At 52.9% G+C, this 23,425-nt stretch overlaps 1 protein-coding gene across 2 annotated transcripts in view; it reads right to left on the bottom strand.

Moving 5' to 3' along the window:
* The window catches only part of MLLT6 (MLLT6, PHD finger containing), a 46,649-nt gene that overhangs the window by 3,824 nt on the left and 19,400 nt on the right, over nucleotides 1-23,425 (bottom strand). For both annotated transcript variants that reach the window (XM_063354671.1, XM_063354672.1), the window contains exons 8-19: nucleotides 20,379-20,477; nucleotides 12,457-12,631; nucleotides 11,061-11,651; nucleotides 9,395-9,576; nucleotides 8,521-8,638; nucleotides 4,772-4,838; nucleotides 4,250-4,392; nucleotides 3,780-3,968; nucleotides 3,495-3,583; nucleotides 2,745-3,100; nucleotides 2,504-2,612; nucleotides 635-1,012 (exon numbers count right to left, since the gene is read on the bottom strand). In XM_063354671.1, the coding sequence (XP_063210741.1) occupies nucleotides 635-1,012; nucleotides 2,504-2,612; nucleotides 2,745-3,100; nucleotides 3,495-3,583; nucleotides 3,780-3,968; nucleotides 4,250-4,392; nucleotides 4,772-4,838; nucleotides 8,521-8,638; nucleotides 9,395-9,576; nucleotides 11,061-11,651; nucleotides 12,457-12,631; nucleotides 20,379-20,477 (2,496 nt within the window). The remainder of the gene's footprint in view (nucleotides 1-634; nucleotides 1,013-2,503; nucleotides 2,613-2,744; nucleotides 3,101-3,494; nucleotides 3,584-3,779; nucleotides 3,969-4,249; nucleotides 4,393-4,771; nucleotides 4,839-8,520; nucleotides 8,639-9,394; nucleotides 9,577-11,060; nucleotides 11,652-12,456; nucleotides 12,632-20,378; nucleotides 20,478-23,425) is intronic.

The raw sequence follows: 23,425 nt of genomic DNA, 5'->3' as shown, positions 1-23,425 counted from the left end.
CTGGCCCCTCGACCCTGGCCTTTGGCTCCTAAGTGTTTCCAACCAGGGCCGGACCTTCTGGGTACAGGTACAGGCCAGGGGAGGGACGGAGGAGAGATGACAGTATCACACCGTCAGTCCCTAGGCACTGGTGTTCCAGTAGAAGGCTGCTTTACAGAGAGGCCGTAAACCTCTCCGCAGCCTCTCCTCTTGGGTGCAAGATTCCTTCTAAACCCTGGGTTTCAACATGCAGTCACCTTCGTATTTCATCCAATAGGGCCAGCACTGCCAGGGGCACATTGTCCCATCCAAGTCCCAGGGGTAACAGAGACAAATCTATGGCCTGTCTCTGCCTCGCTTCTGCAGCAGGTCTGGTGCGTGTCTGCACACACACACACGGCAGGGCGCCTCGGGAGCCTCTGTGCCTACCCACGACCCTCTCTGGGCCCTACAGAAGTCCTTGGAGGTAGGATCAGGACGTGACACTGGCTAGCCAGGGACGCAGCAAAGCCAGTGGAACATTCTGCCTCTGTTGCCTAAGCCGTGCCCTGGCTCCCCCAAGGTAACTGCAGCGCAGACTCTCTCTCCCCGGGTCTGTACAGCGCCTAGCACCACGAGCTCGGTGGGGTTAGGGTAGTGCTAGCAGCATACGCACCGTTCCTTTTGGGGTGTTGCCATCAGCCTGCAGGTTGAGAAACGGGTTAGTCTGTGCTGTAAGGACGGGTGGGATGCCTGTCCCCGAAGCCAGCAGGCTGTTCCCAGGAGTGCTGAGCGGTGGGGTGGCCTGGGGGGCCATGAGGGCATTGCTAGGGTTGAGCTGCTGGGGGGAGAGGGAGGCCATGAGAGAGCTGCTGCTGGGGGGCGGCTGAGGGGCCGAGGTCATCAGGGCGCTGGTGCTGGAGTGCAGGGGGGCGGAGGTGGCTGCCAGGAGGCTGGTCATGGAGAGCTGGGACGAGCTTGTCATCTGCAGCCGCTGCAGCTCCCTCTTCTGCTGGATTTGCTGCATCATCTGGAACACCAGGGCCTGCTGCTCCTGCGGGGAAGGGTGAGCAAGAGAAGTCAAAGGAGGGACAAAGGGCTCAGGAAGAGGTGACATCTAATACAAAGGAGCCACATTGGCACACTCCATCCCAGAAACGCTACTGGGGACAGGGAGAAAGTCCCCTTGATCACATCTCTATAGGTGGAGAGAGGAACAGTCTGTCTCGTGTTCATTAACAGCCTGTGCTTATGACCTTTCCAACCCCCCTGTTTCCTGAAGCGTAGGATTAGCCAACCCCACCTGCAGGCACACGAATCTACTCAGCTCTTCCCAATCAATTGACCCACGGATTTTAAGTCTGTGGCATTCGCTACCCTGAATTTCTAGACTGGCTGCTAATTTCCTTCCCCAGCCCGTCCCGCTTCACAGCTATCCCTGACCCACAGGGTCAGTGTAGGTGAGCTGGACCCGCGGGGGACGAGGGCCACGGCTCACCTGCACCCGGAGGGACGCCCTCGAATCCAACCAAACTGCGGAAATCACTATAGCAACCATCGACCAATGCAGCAGGCTGAGAGCTGACATTGTTCCCGTACCCACAGGGATGCAGCTGATGACACGGTGACATCAGCTGCTGTAAAGAGAAGCCCTTTGAAATTTGCTTTTCCTGGGTTATAAATAGCCTGACCCAGAAATCTGTCCAAAGCAACGGGCCAAGTTCATGGGAGATATAAATGAGCACAGCTTCATTGACGGGAACTGTGAGCACTCCTGTGCAACTCCGCCGCAGGGGAGGGACACCACAGAGGTTTCTGCAGGGCAACTGAGTGCGGTTCTTACACACTCAGGGGTTTGTTTACCATCTCTCCATGCAGCCATTCCCACAACAGCCTGGGACGGGGCTGCTCTTTTACCCAAGAGGGCGCAGGCAGAGAGCCAAGATCCTCAGAACAGCTGCCTGATCCTTTTTCTGACCCCGAAGTCCTCAGCCACCTACACAGTCCCCCTGGCATCTCCAGTTCTCCATGTCAATGTCCCCGGACGGGGCTCGCCCGCCTCAGAACTATACGGTTTGGTGCTTATCTCTTTCAAGCAACGTCCTCAAGTGAGTTCCCGTTCTCCTGTGGGCCACAGCACATCTGCAAGCCCAGAGCGCAGCGTGCTTGCGGCAGCAGGAGCAGACATGATTTGCATTCAAAGATGGCTGGAGGAGGTAACAGCACTCCTGATTTTACAGTGGCTTAGCGTTACCATGTTCTCACACCCTCAGGATGTGGGAAACCCAAATTAAGTTTTTTCCTTTGTATGAAAAAGACCAAATCCCAGTCTCCCTCCCTCCAGGAGGTGCCACACCTTCCTGCCTAAAGCTTTTCTCCTCACTCTACCCTCAGGAGCCCGAAGCCACGGAAAAGGCACATGACTCTTTGCAGCCCTGTGGGCAGGGGATTCACACGAAGGAGGGAACCCTAAGTTTTGCTCTCTGCTGCGAGGCTTTCCCATTAAACAGCTCATCAGATAAAAGGTGCCAGCAAGCACACTTACCGGATTAAGTGGCTGGGAAGTCAGGAGCTGCTGAAGCTGCTGGAGCTGTTGTTCGTGTTGGTGCAAGACGTGCCTCTGCTGCTCTGTCAGGGGACTCAGGCTGGGCATGCTGCAAGGGGAACAAGGCAGGGAATGTCAGCGCAGCCTGTCTTGGTCCTGCATCCATAGGGCATCCCTCCCTCCCGGTGCTAAGCTTCTGCTGGAGAGGGCAGGGCTGTCCCCGCGAGCTCCCCGTCCTCACCTGCTCAGGCTGGTGGAGAGCTGCAAGGTCGGAGGCCCGCTCGCCTGCGTCAGCGCGCTCGGAGGCTGGGCGGCCTGAGCTCCGTTCAGATTCCCCAGGATCCCGTTGATGGGCATCTGCTGGCCTCCTGCCAGGGTCCCCATCAGGCCGTCCACCATGGGCACCGTGGAGAGGCTGTGGCTGGCAGTGGTGCCTCCCCCCAGCCCGCTGCCTGCCACCCTGGCCAGGCCATTCACCTGCTGCACCCCGGGCAGGGGTAGCGAGGCAGGACTCTGCTGCAGCATGGGCAGGGGCGGAGGAGTGCTGTGGAAGGACAGGGAAGAGCTGCTCCTGCTGGGGCAACCTGAATGAGGGTCCTGGGGGAGAAACGGACATAAGAGCATCGGACTGGGGCAGCTTGTGAAAGGTCAGCTCAGCTCCAAGGGTGCTTTGGGCAGGAGCTGGAGGTGGGAAGGGGGGCTGTGGGTGCAGGTGTACGCTCAGAAGGGTCCCAGAACTCAGATGTGCTTTTGCTGGATCTCTACAAGTGTGGCCAGAATAACCTAGAAGCATTCTCAGCTCACGCTCCCAGCCTCAGACCCTCAGCACTGAGACGAACTGAAGAACAGGCACTCCAGAGAAAGCAAGCTGATTTCTGAGCCTGGACTACAAGGCTTTATAAGCTGGATATCAAGTCAGAGTACTGGGACTGCACTGCTCTGTTCCCCCCCAGGTCCCTTCCCCAGCTGGCGGATGCGGTGGCCAGTGTACCTCAGAGGAAGTGGAGAGCGAGTTCTCGATCCCAAAGCTGTTCTTGCATGGGGGGCTCTTGCTGATGCTCAAGGAATCGTTGTTGCAGACTGTACGGAGGAAAGAAGTGAGGATGCAGTCAGGGGTGGAGCCTGACGTTGCCACAGCAATAGCAAGGGACAGTGCACACTGCCAGTGGCCACAGAGATAAATGGGTCAGATCCTCCCCACTGTGACCCCCTCCTGCCCACCCCAGGGCGCCGCTAGGAAAGAGCACAGGGTGATGCTTCCCACTGTTCCCCTCACCGTTGGGAGGCAGGATGTACTGGGCCTGGCTGCCTGGACCATTGCTGCTGGTCACCACAGGGAAAGGAACAGAGAGCTGGACGTTGAGAAGCTGCAAACGCTCTTTCTTGGCTGTCAGCGTCATGATCTGCTCCTGGAGCCGCTGGTTCTCCTTCTGCAGCGAGTGCAGGGCTTTGAGCATTTCTACAACTGCAAGGAACAGAAGCGGGGAAGTGGGACAGGGTCAGGGGAGAAAATGGGGGATGGAAGAAAGAGGAGAAGGGGATCCACAGGAGATACCGCAATTAGACCACACTGGGGGAAGTGACTGGCCCCGGATCACAGTCCCACTGCCAGCTACTCCCCCATGGCACAGACTAGTGCTTTGTCCCTCACCCGGCTCCTTTGCCTGTGGGCAAAATCCCAGCTGGCTCCCACACAAACACGCACAAGGACCTCTCCTCCCACAGCCCATGCCCCGAGTGACTCACTGTTTACGCCGGCTTCCCCGTTGCCCTGTTTCTCCAGGAGCTGCTCGATGTTCGGTGTGGCTTGGGGAACATTCTCCAGCTGCCCACTGCTGCTACAGGACACTGTCTGGTCGAAGAGGGTTGGCAGGCTGCTGATGGGGGACCTGCGGAAGGGTCGGGGAGATGTCAGAGATGTTTCCCTAGTCTGCACCTGCCCTCCTCTGCTCTCTTCTCCCCACATCTCATCTGCCTCACACCGGGAGTGGCTGCATCCCTCCCAGCCTCAGTCCCCGCTGCTCCATGTCAGGAGAGCCCTCCGTTCCCGTTAGCCCTGACTCGCACTGGAAAAGCAAACCTGCCCCCTCCGCTCCCATCCCACCCCTAGCCCCAAGGAGAAGGGAAGGAGCTGCCTCTACTTTCCCCAGTCTCTTTCCCTTTCCTTGCTGTGTCATCCCACGGCATCCCGGGGTCCGGCCGTGCCCAGGCGGCTGTGGAGACACCCCCGTGCCCGGCGGCGGGGGAGGACTCCTGAAGGACACTCACATGGAAGAGAGACTCTCCTGGGGCGACGTCCCTCGGCAGCCAAAACTGCAGTCTTCCAGGTCAGGCTCTGGGTGGGGAGAGGGACAGAGAGGCACAGTGTTCATAGGCGTCCAGCCCTCGCAGGTTGCCCGGGTTTGTCACCCGGGGGCGGCGAGGGCCGGTCCCCGCTAGATGGGAGCACCGAGCAGCGCAGGGCACCGGCATTGCATAAGGGCTCCGCCCGCCGTGGGAGGGGCCGCGTGTCATTGCGTGTCACCCTGTGTCACGCCGGCAATGGGGGGGTTTGGGGAGTGTCGCCCTGGGAAGGTCACCCACGCCACCCCCCTCCTTCACGGCAGGGGCCGCGTTCTGCGGGGGGTGCCCGCGCCGGGAGGGTGCGGGGAGCCCCGGCCCCGCAAACCCGAGGTAGGGGCAGAAAGAAGCTTTTCCTTTGGCTCTAAAGCTGCGGGGGCGGGGGGGAGGACACTTGGCTGAGCCTGGAAGGCTGAATGGATCCTGTGCAAAGCGCCACTCGGCTGCCCCAAGTGCCACTGCAGCCCTCTGCCTCCAGCATCCTTCCCCCAAACCCAGCTGGGGTCCTCCAAAGTTTCCAGATGCTCAGCTCCCTTCTACAGAGCTTAAACAAGTGCTTCAGCGTCCAGAAACGACCCCCGAAGCCATCCCTCTTGTCCCAGGGAGCTGGAACACCGCAGTGCCGGGGACGGAGCCGCTGTGCATGTGCAGGATATCTCCCATCCAAAGAGTAATCAAGAAGTGAAGTATATTTATCTGCCATTTGCTTTCCATCCCCAGAGCCTGCCAGCCCATAAACACACGTTCCCCTCGCTCTGGGACATGTCAGATGTTGTGACTACAGCCTGCACCAGCTGGCTGACTTGCCCCTCCTCTTCTTCACACAATAAGAGACATTTCTAATGTGCAAGAATCCAGGAAGTCTCCTGCAGGGAACGCTGTGATTTACAGTGTAATGCCCTGAGCAGGGCATTAGTTATTGGCAGTATTTTCTACTGCTGAGAACAAGCAAACGCAGCTGTTGTTCAGCAGCTCTTACAGACAGGTACGAGCGGGATCCTCACTCCTTCATCCCTGTGGGAACGTCTTTCTGGCCATCAATTATAACTGGTCCACCCTTCTGGGAGAAGCCGCTGCTTTCTGGCGGTGAGCAGCAGCTGCCAGTCAACAGCAGTCTCCCAGTACAAGACACCTTGTGGAGACAAATCTTGATTTCAGGGACACCACAGGGCATGAAATCTTCCTAAGTTCTCCAACCAGGAGACCGCAGGAACGGTCAGAGCACAGCAGCGCTTCTCAGTATTGTTTCCATCCAAGGACCACTTAAACCCTTTGAAAAATACCCACAGCCCACCGTGTGCAGCCTTGCTGCATCAGTTTTAACCTGCAGCCAAGTAAATATTCAGCTAAGCTTTGACTGCCTGCTTGTTGCTGTCACGTTGTTTGCCTGCAGCCCAGGGAGCCTGCGCATGTGTACACCATTCTGGTTTTCTGAAACAGTACCAGGCTCCACATTCCATTATCTCCTGGCCAACACCACCCTGTTGCCTCCAGAGCGGGGAGATGACTGAGTTATCACACAGAGACAGCACTTTCCATGGCAGCAAGTATGAAAAAGGGGGCTGAAGACAACCAGAGAAGATAAATACATTTGGCCTGTCATCGTGATGAGGCAGGATCCAGGACAAGCCGTGGGAGGAAGAACTAGACAGTAGCTAAGGGAGTGGGAAGATAAGAATCAGACTTTTTGTACTGCCAAAGGCACCCTGGTATCAACCTGCATCAGTGACAACAGTTTCTCAGTTCCCCCATCCGTAAGACAGGGTAACACCATTTCCCTACGTCACATTAAAATTGTGAAAAGCTCAAATATTACTGCAATGAAAACTACACCTCCTTGGGATCCGTCTACACAGACGCTCTCAGGAAAGGTAGTCTGAATTAAAGACAAGGCAGGATTACTAAAACTTCACAACCACCCTGTCAACGACTTGGGATTAAAGCAGTCACCATGCTTTTAAGTGAAAATTGCCCCATACAGGAGGTTTAATGAATGTTAATTAATCCCTCTGGAAAAAAAACCAAAAAAGTGAATTTGGCTTAACACTCTCTGGGCCACCAGCTCCAGCAGGAGGAGATAGTGATGGAGAAACCTTAAACGTGACAAAACCCAGGAGGTGTTCTGAACGCTGCCTGGAAATGGAAGAGACGCATCCTGAAGCTTGTAAGATCCCAGTCAAGCAAAAAGAGCAATCTTGGAAATGGAAAGTAATGGAAATGGATCGGGCTTTTTTTGAGCACTTTGTATGTTGGATTTTGCCTACATGATTCATTTATTAGTAGCCGCGGGGCTGGAACAGAACCCAGACTGCTGAGCCTCCGTGTTGTGCCTGAACCGCAGGGCTATTCCTGACAGTTGACTCGCTTCCTTCTCCTGTCAGCACCTTGCCAAAATAACAGCAAAGGGGAAGCGGCAGTGGGTCATCTCCCTCTTGAGGGAAGAATAACTCTTTGAATCATCCCATTCTTTCCTTAATTCCAGGTGACTGAATCACTCCTGACTCACAGCTCCCGTGCAATGGCCCTGACTCCCACTGGGGTCAGCTGCGCAGTTCCCTTCCCGTTGCACTCGAGCAGATAGAAGCTGCCGGGGCCACGCAGACAAAATGCCGCCGGTGACATGCGGAGAGACAGACAGGCACCTTCCGTGGGCTTGCAAAGGTCATAAGTAAGCATACGTGTTCATTCATGCTTTACATGCAGGCATGCACACTTGTTAAGGCAAATAAGGGCACACCGGTGTCAGATTATCCGGAGAACTCGGAGCCACCTCTAATGAGGACTGTGCGCTTTAAAGTGCTTGTCGCTCAGTGTGACACCGGGCAGAGTTCTACCTCCCAGGAGTTCGGCATCCAGCATGCTGAGCTGCCAGCATTTCTGGGCTAGGGGAGCGTGAGACAGTTGCACCACTAACTGCAACATCTGAAAATCAGGAGGGTGCTTTTGTTTAACTACTGGTGCAAAACAAAAAATCAGTCCCGCTCTGTTTTGGGAGAAAAAAGGAATCTCATGATGCTTCAAGTTTCCTGCTTATTAACCAGGCAATTTTCCAAGAAATATGAATTTGCCTTGGTGGGAAAAAATGAGCAGTTGTAAGTAATTCAGTGTTGGCACGTTCACGTTTGGAAGCTGAAACAGTGGATTTTGTTGTATTCATGACAAAGCCAAAGGGGAAGCGTTGAAAGTAACTCAACACAGAAATGGAAGATGAAAATTAAGAGTGTGAGATATCTCTCTTTAAAAAAAAAAAAACAAAAACAAAACCCAAAATCCCAACAAAAACTTTTAACTTATTTTGAGCAAGCAAAAGCTCACGGTAGTTTTCACTAGGTTTGTACAGGGTTACTGTGTAAAAAGGCAACAAATTTTGGTAGGGAAGGACTTACATTCTCGCACCTTTCTAGCACATGTCCAGGGACACACAATATCCAATGGACACACCAGCAGATGCGCTTTTACGGGACTGCAAGCCAGCACTTCATTAAGGCAAACACAAGCACCCCCTGCCTTGGGGAAAAAGCCACTGTCCCTCTCTCCTAGCCCCTGGCTCTCACACGCACGGGATGGGAGCAAGCAGGGAGGGCAGCTGGAGAACTATGGATGCAGTTGTCTCAACTCGACTCTTCCAGGGAGACCCCTTTGGAAGTCCAAACTCACATACCTTCTGATTCACGTACCTGCCCGGCTGCTTTCCGACTGATTTAAGAGTGGGTTGATTGATAGCCCAGATGCGAGGGGGCTTCCAAAAATATGTGAGGAAGGGAGGCTAAATGTCGAACCTGCCAGTGAGAACACCTACAAGGCAAAACAAGGAGGGAGAGAGAGAGAAACGATTTCTCAAAAACGTAAGAGGAAAATAACTTCATTATTCCATCTCCTCCTGACTCTTGAACCCAGCTTGCTCATGAGAGAGAGTGTTAAAAATATCTCCTTGGAAGTCTCGCTAGACAGTTGAAATCTTCCCAGCCCCGTCTCAGAGCCAAGAGGTCTGAATGAGCCATGTTAACACTGAGCCTGTAAAACTAACTCCCTCCTCCCTGTAAAACACCTCTCACAGTGAACTCCCGACAAAGGACAAGGCTCTGTCTCCTGGCACACACACAGCCCACCCAGCTGGGACGTGCGAACCCTCCCACCAAGTTATCTGTGCTGCAGAGTGAAGGTGGGGCTGGCACCGGTGGCAGGATCCAGCCGAGCAGCAGGGGACGAGCAGCATGGGACACAACACACACCGACAGCCAGGCCTCTGCTACCTGGGCGCTGTCTGGGGTCCCCTTACAGTCAATGGAAAGCAATGCATCCTTTTCGGTTGCAATTTCTCCCACCCCGAAACAGGCTGCGTGGGCTGCGACGCAAAATTGCCTACATCTTTCTACGGACTCTAAGGGAAGCTGCAGTTGGCAGCTGCCCTCTAAACTGAAGGAAGAGTGGCTGTTCCCAAGTGGAAAAAGCAACTCCTCTGTGCCCACAAAGTGGCCCTGCTCTGCCAGTGCCTGCTCTGTCCAACGCTCTCCTGAATTACAGTTCCTCTCCTGGTCCTGAGGTCCTTACCTGCGTGGTGGAGACCGAGGAGGAGGAAGCTGGGATGGTGCTAGCAAAGGGAGACCGGTTGAGCTGTGGGAGAGACGACGTACCCTGGTGTGCCAGCAGGCTGGAAGAGAGGGGTGTACTGCACACAGCTCTGAGCACTCCGCCCCCGTGGGAAATAGGGTCCTTGTTACTGGTGTAGATCCCTGCAAGGGGAGGAGACGTGTTAGAGAGCCAAGCTCCCCTCCGATGGCCTGGAAGCAGCTGGTTTTCTGCAGGGCTTGATCTCAGAAGGGGAGGGTGGCACCAATGCACACAATCAAGCATAACACGCATTTCAGCATCTCGTAGCCTGGCGTGCAGTGAGGGTGGTCACAGTCCGCAATCCTTCTAGCAAAAGGTATCACAACCTTTTCCAGCCTTGCCCCTGCCCCCCTCTCGTTTGCCCCCCAGACCCCAAGAAATCACAGCATAAAGTGACTCACCGAAGGCACAAGTCAGTGGCAGAAGGGGGGGGTGGACTCAGAGAGTCCCACTCTGCTGCCTGTGCTAGTCATGAGACCACACTCTTGCTGAGCCAACCTGCCCCCTTCCCCGATACCCAGGGATGACGGTGGGGCACAGACGGATAAATGAGAAAGAAAGGGTGAGGAGAGAGCTGCTGTGGAGGGAGGGGACCCCGTCTGACTTCCCCTTGGCTTAGGCATGCAGCAGAGGCAGTGCCCAAAGCCGGGTCCCTCAGAGCCCTGCCAACATCTCTCCGCAAGAGAAGAATGGAAGAACGAGCAGGCAGGAGAGCGGGGCCTGGCAGCCTCCTCCTCTTTGAAACATCCCTTTGTTGTTCCAAGGGGGAGGCAAAAAAAAATTGGCCTAAGGTTATGATTATGGAAGTTGCATCAATTCCTGCAGCTCCTCTCCTCTCTCAGGCAGCGCAGACAAATGGGCCAGGGCTCCCAGGCGCACACAACAAAATTATACCCCCCCCTTTTTTGCAATCTGACCTAAATTGGAGCATCTGCAAACAACCCACAATAGACCGATGACAAGTTCTGCTGCCAGAACAGTGTCAAACCTCAGCCCTGAGCAGCAGGCCCCTCCTCTGCCTGCTGCCTTAACCCCTTCCTGCCCCACGTCCCAGCTGCCTTCAGCCCTGCCAGGCCGGGGAAGGGGACTCCAGCTGGGAACAGCCGTAAGCCTCTCATCAGAGTTAATGCTGCACCAGTCTCCCAACCCTACATGGTTGTGGTAAGACCAGGATGAGAGGTTTTGCTTTTAAAAGAGGGGTCAAACTTGAACCACTTATGAGAGTCCCTCATTTGGGGTCAGACTGTGGTTGTTTGGCCTGTGAATATCCCTCTGTGTATTGCTCTGGAAATGAAGCTCTGGCTAGCTTCATTTGCTGGGTTCATAGTGCTAGGTTTGCCAGCACTTGATCAAAAAGAGTTTGAAATGCCCTCCAGTTCCAATCTGCAGCCCAGCTCCAACGACAGAGAAGCTGACCCAGAGGAGATTCTAGGATGAAGGCCAAAATGGGAAGGCAAGACCCAGATGTGCATTTTTATAGCTCCTGGGAATGAATTAAAGGGACTGGACCCTGTGCTGACAGGTCCAGACACCAGCCAAACGTGAGGAAGACGACAGCATGGCTGGGAAGAACTCTGCACACCTGGAGCCCTAAGGGGGAACATACCTGAACCCAGCAGCGGGGACTCCATGCTGAGGCTGGGCAGATTCCCCGTGTGGCTGAAGGACCGTGAAGAGTTGCCGATGCTGGAGCTAACAAGAGAGCCCCCGGAGAAGGGTGACGAGGAAGTAGATGTGGACCCAGCCAGCTGGGCACCCAAAATCTCTTTGCTTTTGCCCCCTTTTGGCCTGCCAGGCCCATGTTTGTTCTTCTTGCTACCTTTGTGCTTCTTTTCCTTCAGCACCTCTCCCTCCTCCATGCTGAGGGATGGCATGCGCTTGTGGCTGCTGCTGCTTCCACTGGTCCCGCTGGTCCCCACCGCAGGGCCGCTGACAGGGTTCGAGGCCTTATAGTCCACGGGGGAAGCATCACGGCCTCTCTGCTGGCTCACCGCAGAGGTGGAGAAGCGCATGATGGACCCAAAGCCGGAGAAGATAACCTTCTGCTCAAAGATGTCCCCCTTCTGACCTTCATACAGAGGGGAGCAGTGGGAAGAAGAAGAGGAAGAGACAGGCTTCCGGTACTTCTCGTCGTCCTGCTCAAGCTTGGGGAATGTCACAAAGTCCTGGGAGCACTGCAAGTTGCTGCAGGAGGTACCTGGGGGAAGCAGAGGGGAAGCAGCTATAGGAAGGCTCGTGGTGGCAGTAACTCAGCCCATAGGGCAACAGAAGCACAGTCACAACGCAGGTCCTCTGGCACAGGCTAGTCACTGAGCTGAAGGACATCTTTGTCACCTCGCAGTCCCGCTCCCCCTGCATTGCTTTGACGCTCTCTAGCAAGCATGAGAGGTGCACACCAGCGGCTTCATCCCATCCAAACCTGCGTGTGTCTGCTCCCCTAGGCCCTGCATCACCACTGTCCCTCCCGCCCCGAATAGGGTCCCAGGAGATAAAATAGGCTCGCTGTTACGACAACAGCTCGAAAAAGAACTGCGCAAGGTCGGAGCAGATGGGAGCCCTGCAAGGCTTTGACTCAAAGCTCAGGGGAGACTGGATATCAGGTTTTGGCTCAGGTCTCTCTACTCATACTCCTTAAAACACTGCTGCAGACAGTACCACCTATGGAGGAGAGGGCAGGTGCTGCCCATATTGCCTGTGCACAGTATCCCTTCCCTCCTCCCTCCACTCAGACATCTGGATCTGGTTTTCCTTGCAGTGCAGCGGGCCTGCACAGGAGGGGAGCTGTAACACTCATCTGACTCGGTTCTTCCCTCTGTGCATGGGGTTAGTAGCAACAAGACTTTTCCCTTTCCCTTCAAGGGGTTAAAGAAAGAACCATCAGCAAAGTTTCACGGCACTAGCTGATGAACAGGTATCTTTACAGATACAGAGATATCAAAGAGGAGCAAAGCTAAACATCCCCCCATTATCCCCTCCTCTCTTGCTTCTCCTTCACCCCTTACCTGCAGGCTGGAAGGTCCCGCTGGATGAAGCTGAGCTGAAGCCAACTGAGCTCTTCCCGCTTCCCGTCTTTTTCCCCTTGTGGCTGCTGCCATGGCTTGAGGACTTCTTGCCTTTCACCTCCGACCTGCTGACCTCCGAGGTCTCTTTGCTCCCCTCATGGTGGCTGGTGGAGCCCTGGCAGCAGCAAGCACAGAGGTGACTCACTCAGGCCAGATGTGGCCGCAGCAGGGGGTCTTTTTACCAATTTCCCCTTAAGAGAAGTAATTGCCCCCTCTGCCCATAAAGTGATGGCCAGGTCATCTTAGGGGAGAAAAAGCAACATTTCCCTCTATTGCTGCTTGGTGGCACCAGGTTTTATACTCCTAGGGATTACGCTCATCCCATCTCACTGCAGGAAATTAAACAGGGCACCGACGATCAGGGCACAGACATCAGGGATGTCAGAGGGTTATTCAGCCCAAATAAAATCTGCATTTGGCTGCGATTCAAGCATGTATTTCAGCTGCCTCTCTCAGGTGTGCTACTCTCAGCAAGGTCATTCCACCTGGGGAAACTTGCTCATCCTTGTGCTGTGACGGGACTTTCCCTGGCTTCCCTAAAGCATCCACTGGAGCACCTCCCCTGCCAGCCCAGGGCTTTCCAAATCTACTGCAGTAAATATTTCACAGTGACGTTGTTAGAGCAGCATCTGACCATGCAGCAACAGATGCTATCCAAACCCCATATAAGCCCGCAGGAGACAGGGAAGCAAGGGGAATGAAGAGGCTGACCAGATGCTAGGAAATCCAGGAGCTTGGGATGAGAGAGAGAAGTGTGGGAGTTTAGCAGGGGGAGAGTGGAATGAACTGAAAACCAGATCCCCCGGGGCACCCACGCTAGGATATGAAACCTTCACCTTCAAGTCACTTCAAAGCCAAACTAGCAGTGTTCAAAGATCACTTCTTGCAAGATATTACTGCAACCAATCAATATTATAGATATAGCTCCAATGTGATGGCTACAGCCCAAAATGTAACACCTGTACATTAGTGCGAACACCTCTATTTCTTACTGAGCAGATATAAGGAAGACACAGAGAAGCACAATACCTTTCTTACATTCCACTATCCCTGACTCCAGATGACCTCTTCTTGGGGAGAGCTAAAGAAAAAAGGGCTTGTAATGCAGACTCATGAATGCCCAGATAAAAATCTTTCCCCATTCCTCCCACATGGTTTAATCACTCTGCACAATGCAACAGCTGGCAGCCTAACACACACCAGATGTGCCGGGAATATGAAAGACAGGAGGAAGGGAGTGGTGGAAATTAGGGGGGAGAGGAGGGGGAATCTGTATTTTCTCATCACAGACTCCTGGATGTAGGAGATTAAGCCTTCTTGATTTATGAGCTCAGAGGGAGCATGAAAATCTTTCCGACTTTCCACATCTGCCTGGGGAGGGAAAGGAGAGCAGTGTCTGGGGGCTATGGGAAGTCCTGAGACTGCTCACGAAGTCGCAGGAATGAGATGGCTCACGTCTCAGCAGAAATGCAAAGCCCCGAATTTTCCCCCCATAAATTCACCTCTTTGGAGCTCCGCACAAGGTGCACGAGGCCACAGAAGGGCAGGGGGAAACCACATGAGAAGACATGTTCTAAATCCAGAGTGTCAGGAAGGGAGTGCAGGGCAAGTAATGAATTAGTGCAGGGTGGAAGGGGGAAATCTGAGCTGGCAAATAAATCTTAATTGCAAAATTAAAGGGGGAAAGCAAAAGGGGGCGGGGGGGAGAGAGGCTGCGCTGGCTCAGTTGAAGGCGGTGAATGGACAGACACTCACCTGTAGGGCTGATCTGACCTCCCAGACCTCCCTGAGAGACTCCCAGAGATTTCGGGGGCAGGATTTTCCCATCTCCTGCCAAATGTTAGCCTAGATACTGTTTGCCAAACAGGTCAGGGCAGATAGATCTGTATGGTACGACCACAAGCCCTCCTCGCCACAAAGGGTTCTTCTCTAGCAGCCGTTCTGGAGAGCCTGAATTTGGGGCAAGGGCCCAAGCACTGCAGCCAGGAGCAGGGAGAAGGAAACTGAAACCACACTAAATCACTTCCCCTCTCTGTGCCTCTATTTCTTTCCCACTTTGCTCCGTGGAGCCTGCAAGCTCTGTGTGGCAGCGGAGCCTTCCAGGAGACACACGTGGACTGCCAAGCACAACACAGCCTTGATCTGAAGGGGAGGGTCTGCTACCATTATGCCAATATTAATAACAGTAAGGAGGGCTGCAGTCCCATCGCCTCCCTAGCGAAGGAGATTCGGGCTGCTGCCGAGAGGGAGCAGGACTGGAGAAACCTGCGTGCCTGCTGCTTGCCTTCTGCATAAACAGAGGTCTCAATCTCTGGCTCATCGGCTTTTCTCCAGCATGGAAATCCGCGTGTGTGTGTGCAGAGACAGCAACGTTTCATGTGTTGCAAACAGGTGGGGGGGAGGGCATGCTGCAGAGGAAAAAAAAATAGGGAAGCACTGAGGAAGTGGGAGAGCTCTCTTTCAAAATGAGGCAGCAGCTACATTTTGAAGGTCTATTTAAAGCAACCAACTGAAAAATGCCACCAGAATAAACCTGCTGCCCCAGCTGGAGGTGACAGTCTGATGGGGAAACTCCTGCCTCAAACCTGCAGCCAGGAGAAAGACGAAGTCGCGCGGACACCCAAGCGCAGGCATGCACGCACCTCCTTCCCCCCCGGCACTCGCTGTCCCCCGAGGGGCTGTACCTGTTTCCTGGCCTCTCTGTGACACTGTGCAGCACCCAAGCTCTTCATTCATTAATTTATTTATGGGAAATCAGAAGAGCATCTCTTTGCCTCCTGATTGGCGGGACGAGCTCCTAGAGGGAACCACTGACGAAATACAGAAGGGGTGGGGGAGGCTGGTGCCGCGTCAGAAACACAGAGCGGCTTTGCCCTGGATTAAACTACTGATGAGGGGAAGGAGGGAGGACATGAACGAGGAACAATGCGACAAGAGCAGCAGCTCCTCCAGCCCACGCACCGCAGGGCGATGTGCTGAAGCAGCCACCCGGGCAGGCTGGAAGCATCAGCTGCCTTTCCACGCTGGATCGCTAGCTAGAGGTCAGACGAGTCTCCAGCAGGAGCTCTGGGCCGAAGCGTGTGTACAAGCCACGGTGTCTCTGCGTCTGAGCCACTCACAACCTTTACCACATCCCTTCCCTCACCCTCGAGATCAGGCAGCACCGTGCTGCTGTTCTTTGTGAGTGGGGATAGGAGACACAGACGGGCCAAATCTCTTATTTTTAAGTCACTAGCAAATTCCCACTCACGTCAGGACAAGGCATGGTAAAAGGCTCAGGGATTCCTACCACAAATATCCATGCTTTGATTTGCAGGGGTAATCATCATCCTTCCCCCACAAACCCCTACCCATCACAGTGACTGTGAATTTGCCTGAGCCAGGCGTAAAGCAGAGGTACCCAGGATCTGTCAGCTCCAGGCCGGTCCTGGGTAGATGCCGAGAGCTCAAATAACAGCAGGAAACCTGGAAAATCTCCCTGCAATCATGCGCTCTTCACCCTGCTGTGCTCCCTTCCCAGCACCTGACCAGGAGAGGGTGGGTGCAGGGAGGCCTTGGCATCCACAGCTTAGATTACAGAACCCAGATCGAGCCAGATGTTGCAGCCCAAAACACGTAGCATGTGTGAGTGTGTGTCAACAAGTGATCATGATGTCTGCAGCTGGCAGGAGAAGGCAGCTGGGGTGGCTTGCAATCCTGCAGATTTACTGCAAGTGCAACAGAGAGCGGCAGGACGGCTCCCCAGGGGCATTTGCAGGGGGAGGGGAGAGACATGCTGCTCGCTCTTCGCCTGCTCACTAACCTCGATCGCCAGAACCAGGCACCAGCTACACGGATTGATCCCGAGCACCGAAACTGCCTCCTGTATTTGTCTGGCAGTGTGTGACTCCAGAGCTGGAGCAGCCCTGGCTGCCAAGGCTTACTGGTGAGACTCATTGCTCCTCCCCTGGTGAGAAACCCTCCTCTGCCCCAGGCCCGCTCCATGAATACCATCTTTCCAACAGGCTGTTCAAAAGCATTACTAGTTGGCAGCATTTTGTAGTTTTTGAATAGACCACATGAAATAGCCAGAAACTATTATAGCCAGAAACTATTACCCAGAGGGGATGTTTTCTGCCTCTTTCCCAGTCCCCAGAAAGTCTGTAGGAGCTCCAAGTAGCCGGCCTGACAATGAATGAGAGCCTATATCCAGCACAAATCCACTCTCTACAACCCCTCCGCCTCCAAATCCACCCAAAAGCCCCAGCCCCGGAGCACCACCGGGGGATTTTCAGCACGTCAGCTGCTCTGCATGTTCTCTGGAAGGGACGCTCCTGCGCCCCTCGAGCAGGATCGCCTGCCCCTCTTTGAGAGTGATGAAAATCGCACCACCCAAAGACACTTTTCAGAGGCAGGAGGAGAGCTCAGAAGAGGTGTTGTGAAGAGTCGTTTGCATGCCGTGAATTCACACCCTAGTTTCACTTTCCGGTGTAGACCAGAGCTGAGGCCGCAGCACTGTGTTTGCAGCGTGTTTGTCCCCCAGACCAGGGTGAGGCGGTGAGAGGTTGTCACTGCACAGACAGGACACGGGATGCCGGGGAGAGTCCAAGTGTCAGATATTACTGGTATTTAGATTCCTAGAAGTCGCAGGGAAGCACTCAGTGAGATGTTCGAAAACCTGGCAGAAGTCAGAGGTCTAGCACAATTGATTTCAAGAGGAAGACTGAAACCACATCAAAGGACCTTCTTCATAACTAAATGGTTCAAGAGGGGAGCACAGGGTGGCTGACATATTAGGTGAAAATTGGAACTGGAAAATAAATCTGGATTGCAAAATTAAAGAAAAAGGTGAACCCAGAGGCCAGGCTGCCTGAGGGAACAAGGAAGTGGGATATACCACTGTTCCTCCAAAGCAACCAAACATAGTTCCACTGCTGTCAGCCTAATGTGGTGAAGCAGCTTGAAAAGTCCTACCGTATAGGACTATAGCTCTAAAAATCCATTACTAAAGGGTTGCTGAAAGTTTACGAGGACTTTGATAGCAACATCTGACACTGAGGCTCAGTCGTCTGTTGCCCCAGACTCCCTTTAGGCCAAGCAAACTGGGAGCAGACTGGAGTGTGGATTCAGGTACTGGTAACACCTCTCCATCGCCTGGTGCCACACTACAGCCTGCCCACACTGCCAGTGCCCATGGAGCAAAAGGTGCCAGGGCCCTTCTGCTGATTCATCTGACCGATGCTCCAGCTCCTCATTGCCGGCTCCAAACCACTGGTGATGCTCAGTGCCTCCAGCCCAACCCCTGCTCCAGCACAGCCTGCGCACCAGGACGGGAACTTGGGACTCACTGTTTCTGGTGTCACTTTGGCTACAGTGCAAGAGGCATGGTGAGCTGCCAGCATGGGGCTGGCGAGGACATCAAGGGCTGCATCAGCCTCCTGCAGCTCTGCACGGCTGCTCCGGGCCAGTGTCCTTCTCCCAGGTGCCCAGACACAACCATCTGCCACAAGGTCTTTGGGATCTGCTCTCACCCAGCTGCCCCCCACGGAAGACTGGGGGCCGTGTCACCTGCAGGGATTACCCCTGAGGAATTTATGCTCTGGTTCATTGGGTAACTTGGAGAAGGAGGCAATAAATTATTTGCCCAAGATCATGCAAGTGGTAAAGAGAGGAACAGACCCCAGCTCTCTTCAGACTCCAACCATGGCACAGCAGGAACTAGCAACGCTCTTCTGCAGAGTCACGTCAGCTGTTGGTTTGCCACATCTACACTACTCGCTCCCCAGTACACTCTACTGGGATGAGCTGTACTAATCTAACACCCAGAAAGGACAAAGATGGTTTTGGCTTCGAATAGGACACTTGTTTGGACATGCTACATTAACGTGTTTCAAGGTTTTACATTAGTCTAACCCGTGCAACGTTACACTGATGCAACTCTCTCGAAAGCCTCATACAACCACCCCCTGAGGGGTTTGTGCAAGGTTGTAGCAGCTCTTAGGTTTGATCCAGAGTGTGTACCTTTGGTAACAGAGAGTTCAAACAATGCTTTGGGATCTACGCACACAGAAAAAAAAAAAGCAAGGGAAATACACTCTCTGTTATGAGGATTAATAATAACTCCCTAGGGAAACACTAAAACCCTGTCACTCAAGCACAGCTACAGTAATTAGGATCTCCTGAATTTTAGCTTACAAAGAGTTGAAAGCTGCTGTAAAACTGAATTGCACCCTTCCCTCCTTATTTATAAGGTCTGGCAGGGCTTTGGAGGAGACAGTGGGTAATTGTCTAACAACCACTCTAGCTAGCCAAGAGTCAGGTTTTGGATTTCAGTTCAGCTTGAAAATAATCTTCTTAGGCCATCAGCTCCTGACAGCTCTGTTAACTGGGTGAATCTGCTGTTCCCAAAAGCTAGAGCTGAGCTGCCCTAACATGAGCACAGGTAAATCAAGAGTGATTGCAGCTCAGAGGCTGTTCCTCCACTGTCCCGCTGTAACTTTCTGCGGCTCCCAGCCCAAGAACTATGAGACCAGCTTTGCCATTTCAGCTCTGACCTACACCTACTCCCTGCTTCCAGGCTTGGCTGCACACAGAACATAGAAAATCCTCTTCAGTCCTAACCCAAAGCAACCCTGTGCTGACTGGCAGGAGCTTTCACTCTTCCCGACTGCCCCTGCAGTGTTTCTCACATATGCAGACACCACTAGCCCGTGAATTTTCATTTTCACAAGGCGGTCCCTGCCATGTAAAGGACACCCAAGCCTTTCCAAGTAGCATTTCTGTGCACAAAAGGGCATTCCTGGGCCACGTTGTTTATTTGTTCTAGCAGGAGCTTGGCCCTAATCCTACTCTCACTTGCACCAGAACAGCCCTGCTAAGGAGCTGCATTAATTTACTTTCCCACTACAGAGAGGAGAGTACAACTCCAAAGGTCCGGGTGCTGGAGTAACCTCACTTGTTCCCTGACCCTGAACAACTGCAAACTTGGCCTTCACCTTGTCGCATGTGAGCTCAAGGCAAGTTCCACTGTGTCTATTCTGCACTACCGGAGTTTGGGCTCTCGCACAAATTACAGAAAGCTCAGGGCTATCCTGATTTACAGCCAGGTGCAAGAGTCCACGTCAGCAGCACGATTTCAGCAGAGAATACCAGAAGCACGCTGACGTCTTGACTGTGCCCCACCAGCCCTGGGCACTGGGCAAACAAACCTGCACAAGGGACATCTTCCCAGCAGGGAACCGGACTGCCTGTACGCCTCAGGAGCAAAATAGGCTACCACACTGTGCCTCTCTGCCTGAATTTTCCTGAAATGAGGGAACTAAAGAGGAACCAACCTCCCATTGTCTCAGACAGAAAAGCTACCTCTATTATGCACTTTGAAGATATAACGTGCTTCTAAGATTGCCTGGCTTTTTTTTCCCCCCTCAGCTCTATCAGTTTGTCTAATAAAAGATAACACCTCCTCCCACAAGCCTTGCCTTGCTTACCCACCTGCCTGAGCTGTTTACAATGTGGCAGCAGAAAAGGCCAAAGCATGGATATTTATCTATTCTGCGAGAGCTTCAAATCCGAACATCTGCTGCAAAACAGGCTGGCGCTTACAGCTCAATCACTTGGGAGTTTAGCTGCATGATTGTGTCGTCAGTGCTGACAGAAATCAAGACAGCTGCCGTGTTAAATTCCCAAGGTGGGTGTCGAGGTGGGGAGTCAGGCAGAGAGAGGGAGAATGTGACGAATCAGGAATCAAAATAAATGGACAAAAAGCCTTTCTCTGCTCTTCTGTACTCTCCTCCCCGCTTCCTAGGAAAGCTAGTGCCGATGGTTTTCCCCCGCCCTCCCTCCCCACCCTACATTCACGCACTCACACCCTGCAGGTTTGGTACCTTCTCTGCAGCGACGGGCACCGAGGACGGGGTAAGGCTGGTGGGAGACTCCGGACGTTTTTTGTGCTTCTGTTTAGGTCTTTCCTTGTCTTTCCGACTCTGCAAGAGAAATCAGAAAGTACTGGAAGGCTAACTTTTCCTCTGCTGAGAATAGCAGTTGTAAGGGAAAAGAAAGGAGGGTGTGTAGGGGTGGATTTACAACCATACATTCATATTCCTCTTTCCTTCTCCACCCATCCACACGAGCCCAGTATCCCTTCCCCCACATCCCAGCTTCTGGCTGGGAGCGTCCCACTATCTTTACCCCAGCTGCAGCCAACATCTGGAGTGCAGAATATCAACAGAAGCCCACGAATCAGTTTATGGTAAGATGATAGGGAAGGACTTAACAAGCTCTGGCTGATTTCAAGAAACCTGAGCCTTCCTCCTGCCATTTCCCCAAAGGGACTCTGTGCACCCTCACCCTCACTCTCCCCCTTCCTCAAGGGTTTCTCAGATACACCCTGTACAGTCAATGGGAGAGTCTGGATTTCAGCACGTGTTGCACGGGCACAAGTAAAGAGATCAGTCAGTGGAGATCTTGGAACCTTGGCTGGAGCCTAACCTAGAGATCCCCCACATCTCCCCTCCCAAAAGAGACAGCTGGTCTGGGTCCATCTCTGCTAACAGAAGACAGACTATTTAGATTTCTTCATCCTGTTTTTTCTCTCACTGAAGCCCCAGAAACATGGGATTCTTCAAATTGCAAACCAAGGAAAAATCATGGCCTGAGAAACACTGAGTCCTGCCTGCCCTGATTTTATGTTCTCCTGGGGAATGGACTGTAACCAAGGAGTGAAAGGACTGAAAATGTAGGCCTGCGTGACTTCAAGTCCGTGGGGCCTGAGAATGCCCAGGCCAGCTGGCACACGGGATGGATGGAGAGAAGAGCATGCTCCATCACACGCTCCTGCTTCATCCCTGTCTTCCTCAGCTGCACGCTCCCATGGGAACATGCTCAACTGACTACGGGAGCTTTTCTGTGCTACCAATGTCAGCTAAAGATGCATCCTTCTGTACTGAAGCTGCAGAAACTTTTGTGCTGAGTTCCAAACTTCCCAGTGTGGTCGCTGGTGTGTGGACCAAGAGAGCTGCTGCCAGATAAACACCTGCATGAGATGCAGGGCTTAGAAAAATCCATCCTCTTGCCTCTGAGACCTTTTAGTGGGAAAGGATGCCTAATCTGATGCAAGCCCCACACACGGGTGTTTTATTCTAGAAGCTGAAGTCCGGACCGAAGGTGGGTTCAGAACAGACCAGTCACATCAAAATTCATTGATGCTCCAGAAAGACGCTGATTGCTTCCTCATGCAGGCAAAGCCCTGAGGCTACAGCCGCCAGCACATGCCAAAGACGGGACGCTCAGGGGAAGATGCGATTGCAGCAAATACATGAGCTCCACTCTGTGGTTTTTTGGGGGGTGGAGGGGGGGAAGAGAGTGGAATAATTAGCTTCGGAAACAATATGCTAAATGGGGGAAAAAGGGGGCAGGAGGAGGGAAAGGGCAGGAGGAAAAGGCTGGAGAAGGCAGGCATGAAGTGAAGTGGAGGTGAAGCAAAAGTGGTCCAGAAATCAGCACCTTCCAGTGCGGGTTTGGCTGAATTTCCATCGCGCGTGAAAAAGAGACCCCATGCTGCAGCCCCCAGTGCCCCTGCAGCGTAAACCTGCCGTGACGGAAGCTTTCACTGGGATGAGCTGGTAAAAAAGGAGGCAAATCCAACCTCGAGCTTCACTGCACTTGCTGAGTGCACAACCAACGCTGTCAATATCCATCATTTTATCACAAGGCTCCCGGTGTTTGGCATATCTGTTAAAGCCTCGGTTCCTAGAGCTACAGTATTTTACCAGAATCTGTTTTCTTTTTTCCTCTTTCTTTAATACACATTTCCTGCTTTGCAGTGAACAAGGAAAGCTTGAAAACGTGATTTCTACAAAGTGCCAAAAGACAAATTAAAATTAAATCTTTACTAAATCTCATAATACTTGGGAGCTTCTCATGCTATAAACACTGTCTAACTCTCCTGGGTCTTCTAGGACAGGAAGACAGAGAAACTGTGTCCCAGTTAGTTAGGCAGCTCGTCACAGACCACGTGCACATCAGTGCTCATTATTCCAGTAGTAGTAACATTGCACTCACTTAATAGCACACAGCAGAGAGTTTCAACGAGCTGAAAAGAAGTTTTTAATATCTACATCTCATTTTACAAATGGGAAAACCAGGGCACACGGGACGAGAAAACTTGCTGATATTTCACAGGAAGGCATCCAAAAATTCAGAAAGAAAAGTCAAGAGATCCCCCCCCCACCTGGACACACGCTCGCCTACTTGCAGATGCTGCCAGTGCCACTCTCGGAAGCTAGAAATGGAAAACGGGAGCCAGACACCTCATTACAATACATTTTGCCAAATTACTGCACCAACCCCGGTCCTTAAACTTTCTGAATACCACAAAGCTTGTTCTCTCATTTTTAGACCCCGAATCCCAAATGCACTTCAATCACGAAGTTGCAACAGGAGGGAATAAGATACAATACTGCAAATGCCAGAGAGACAGCACTGTACTGATTTAATTTCACATATCATGGTCAAGAGGAGACAAGGCAGAGCCAAGCCATTTTGGCTAACGACAACAAACCTACACACGTACATACACACACATCCACCCATACACATGCATGGGGAAAAGCAGAAATGTCCTGACTGTCACCGCAGTGAACTATAAAAACCTCCCACAGTTTCATTGTGATGGCAACCACCAAACTCACATCCTCCAGCTTCAAAATCCTGGCTGTCTCCTGTCTGAAAAACCTCCCTTCGCTGTCGGCAGCGCAGAGTCTACAACAGCTAACTGAGCAGTCCCCTGGTTAGATGTAGGAGTGTGTACATATGTACATATTCAGCCAGAACCCAGCCTGCACAATAGGGACCAGATTTCTGGAATGCCTCAGCTCCCATTTAGATGCTTGAATAAATGGTCAGGTTTTCCAAAAAGCTAAATGCTGGGTAT

Source organism: Chroicocephalus ridibundus, chromosome 17 (assembly GCF_963924245.1).
Source record: "Chroicocephalus ridibundus chromosome 17, bChrRid1.1, whole genome shotgun sequence".
Lineage (NCBI taxonomy): Eukaryota > Metazoa > Chordata > Aves > Charadriiformes > Laridae > Chroicocephalus > Chroicocephalus ridibundus.
This window is presented reverse-complemented; position numbering and strand designations above follow the sequence as displayed.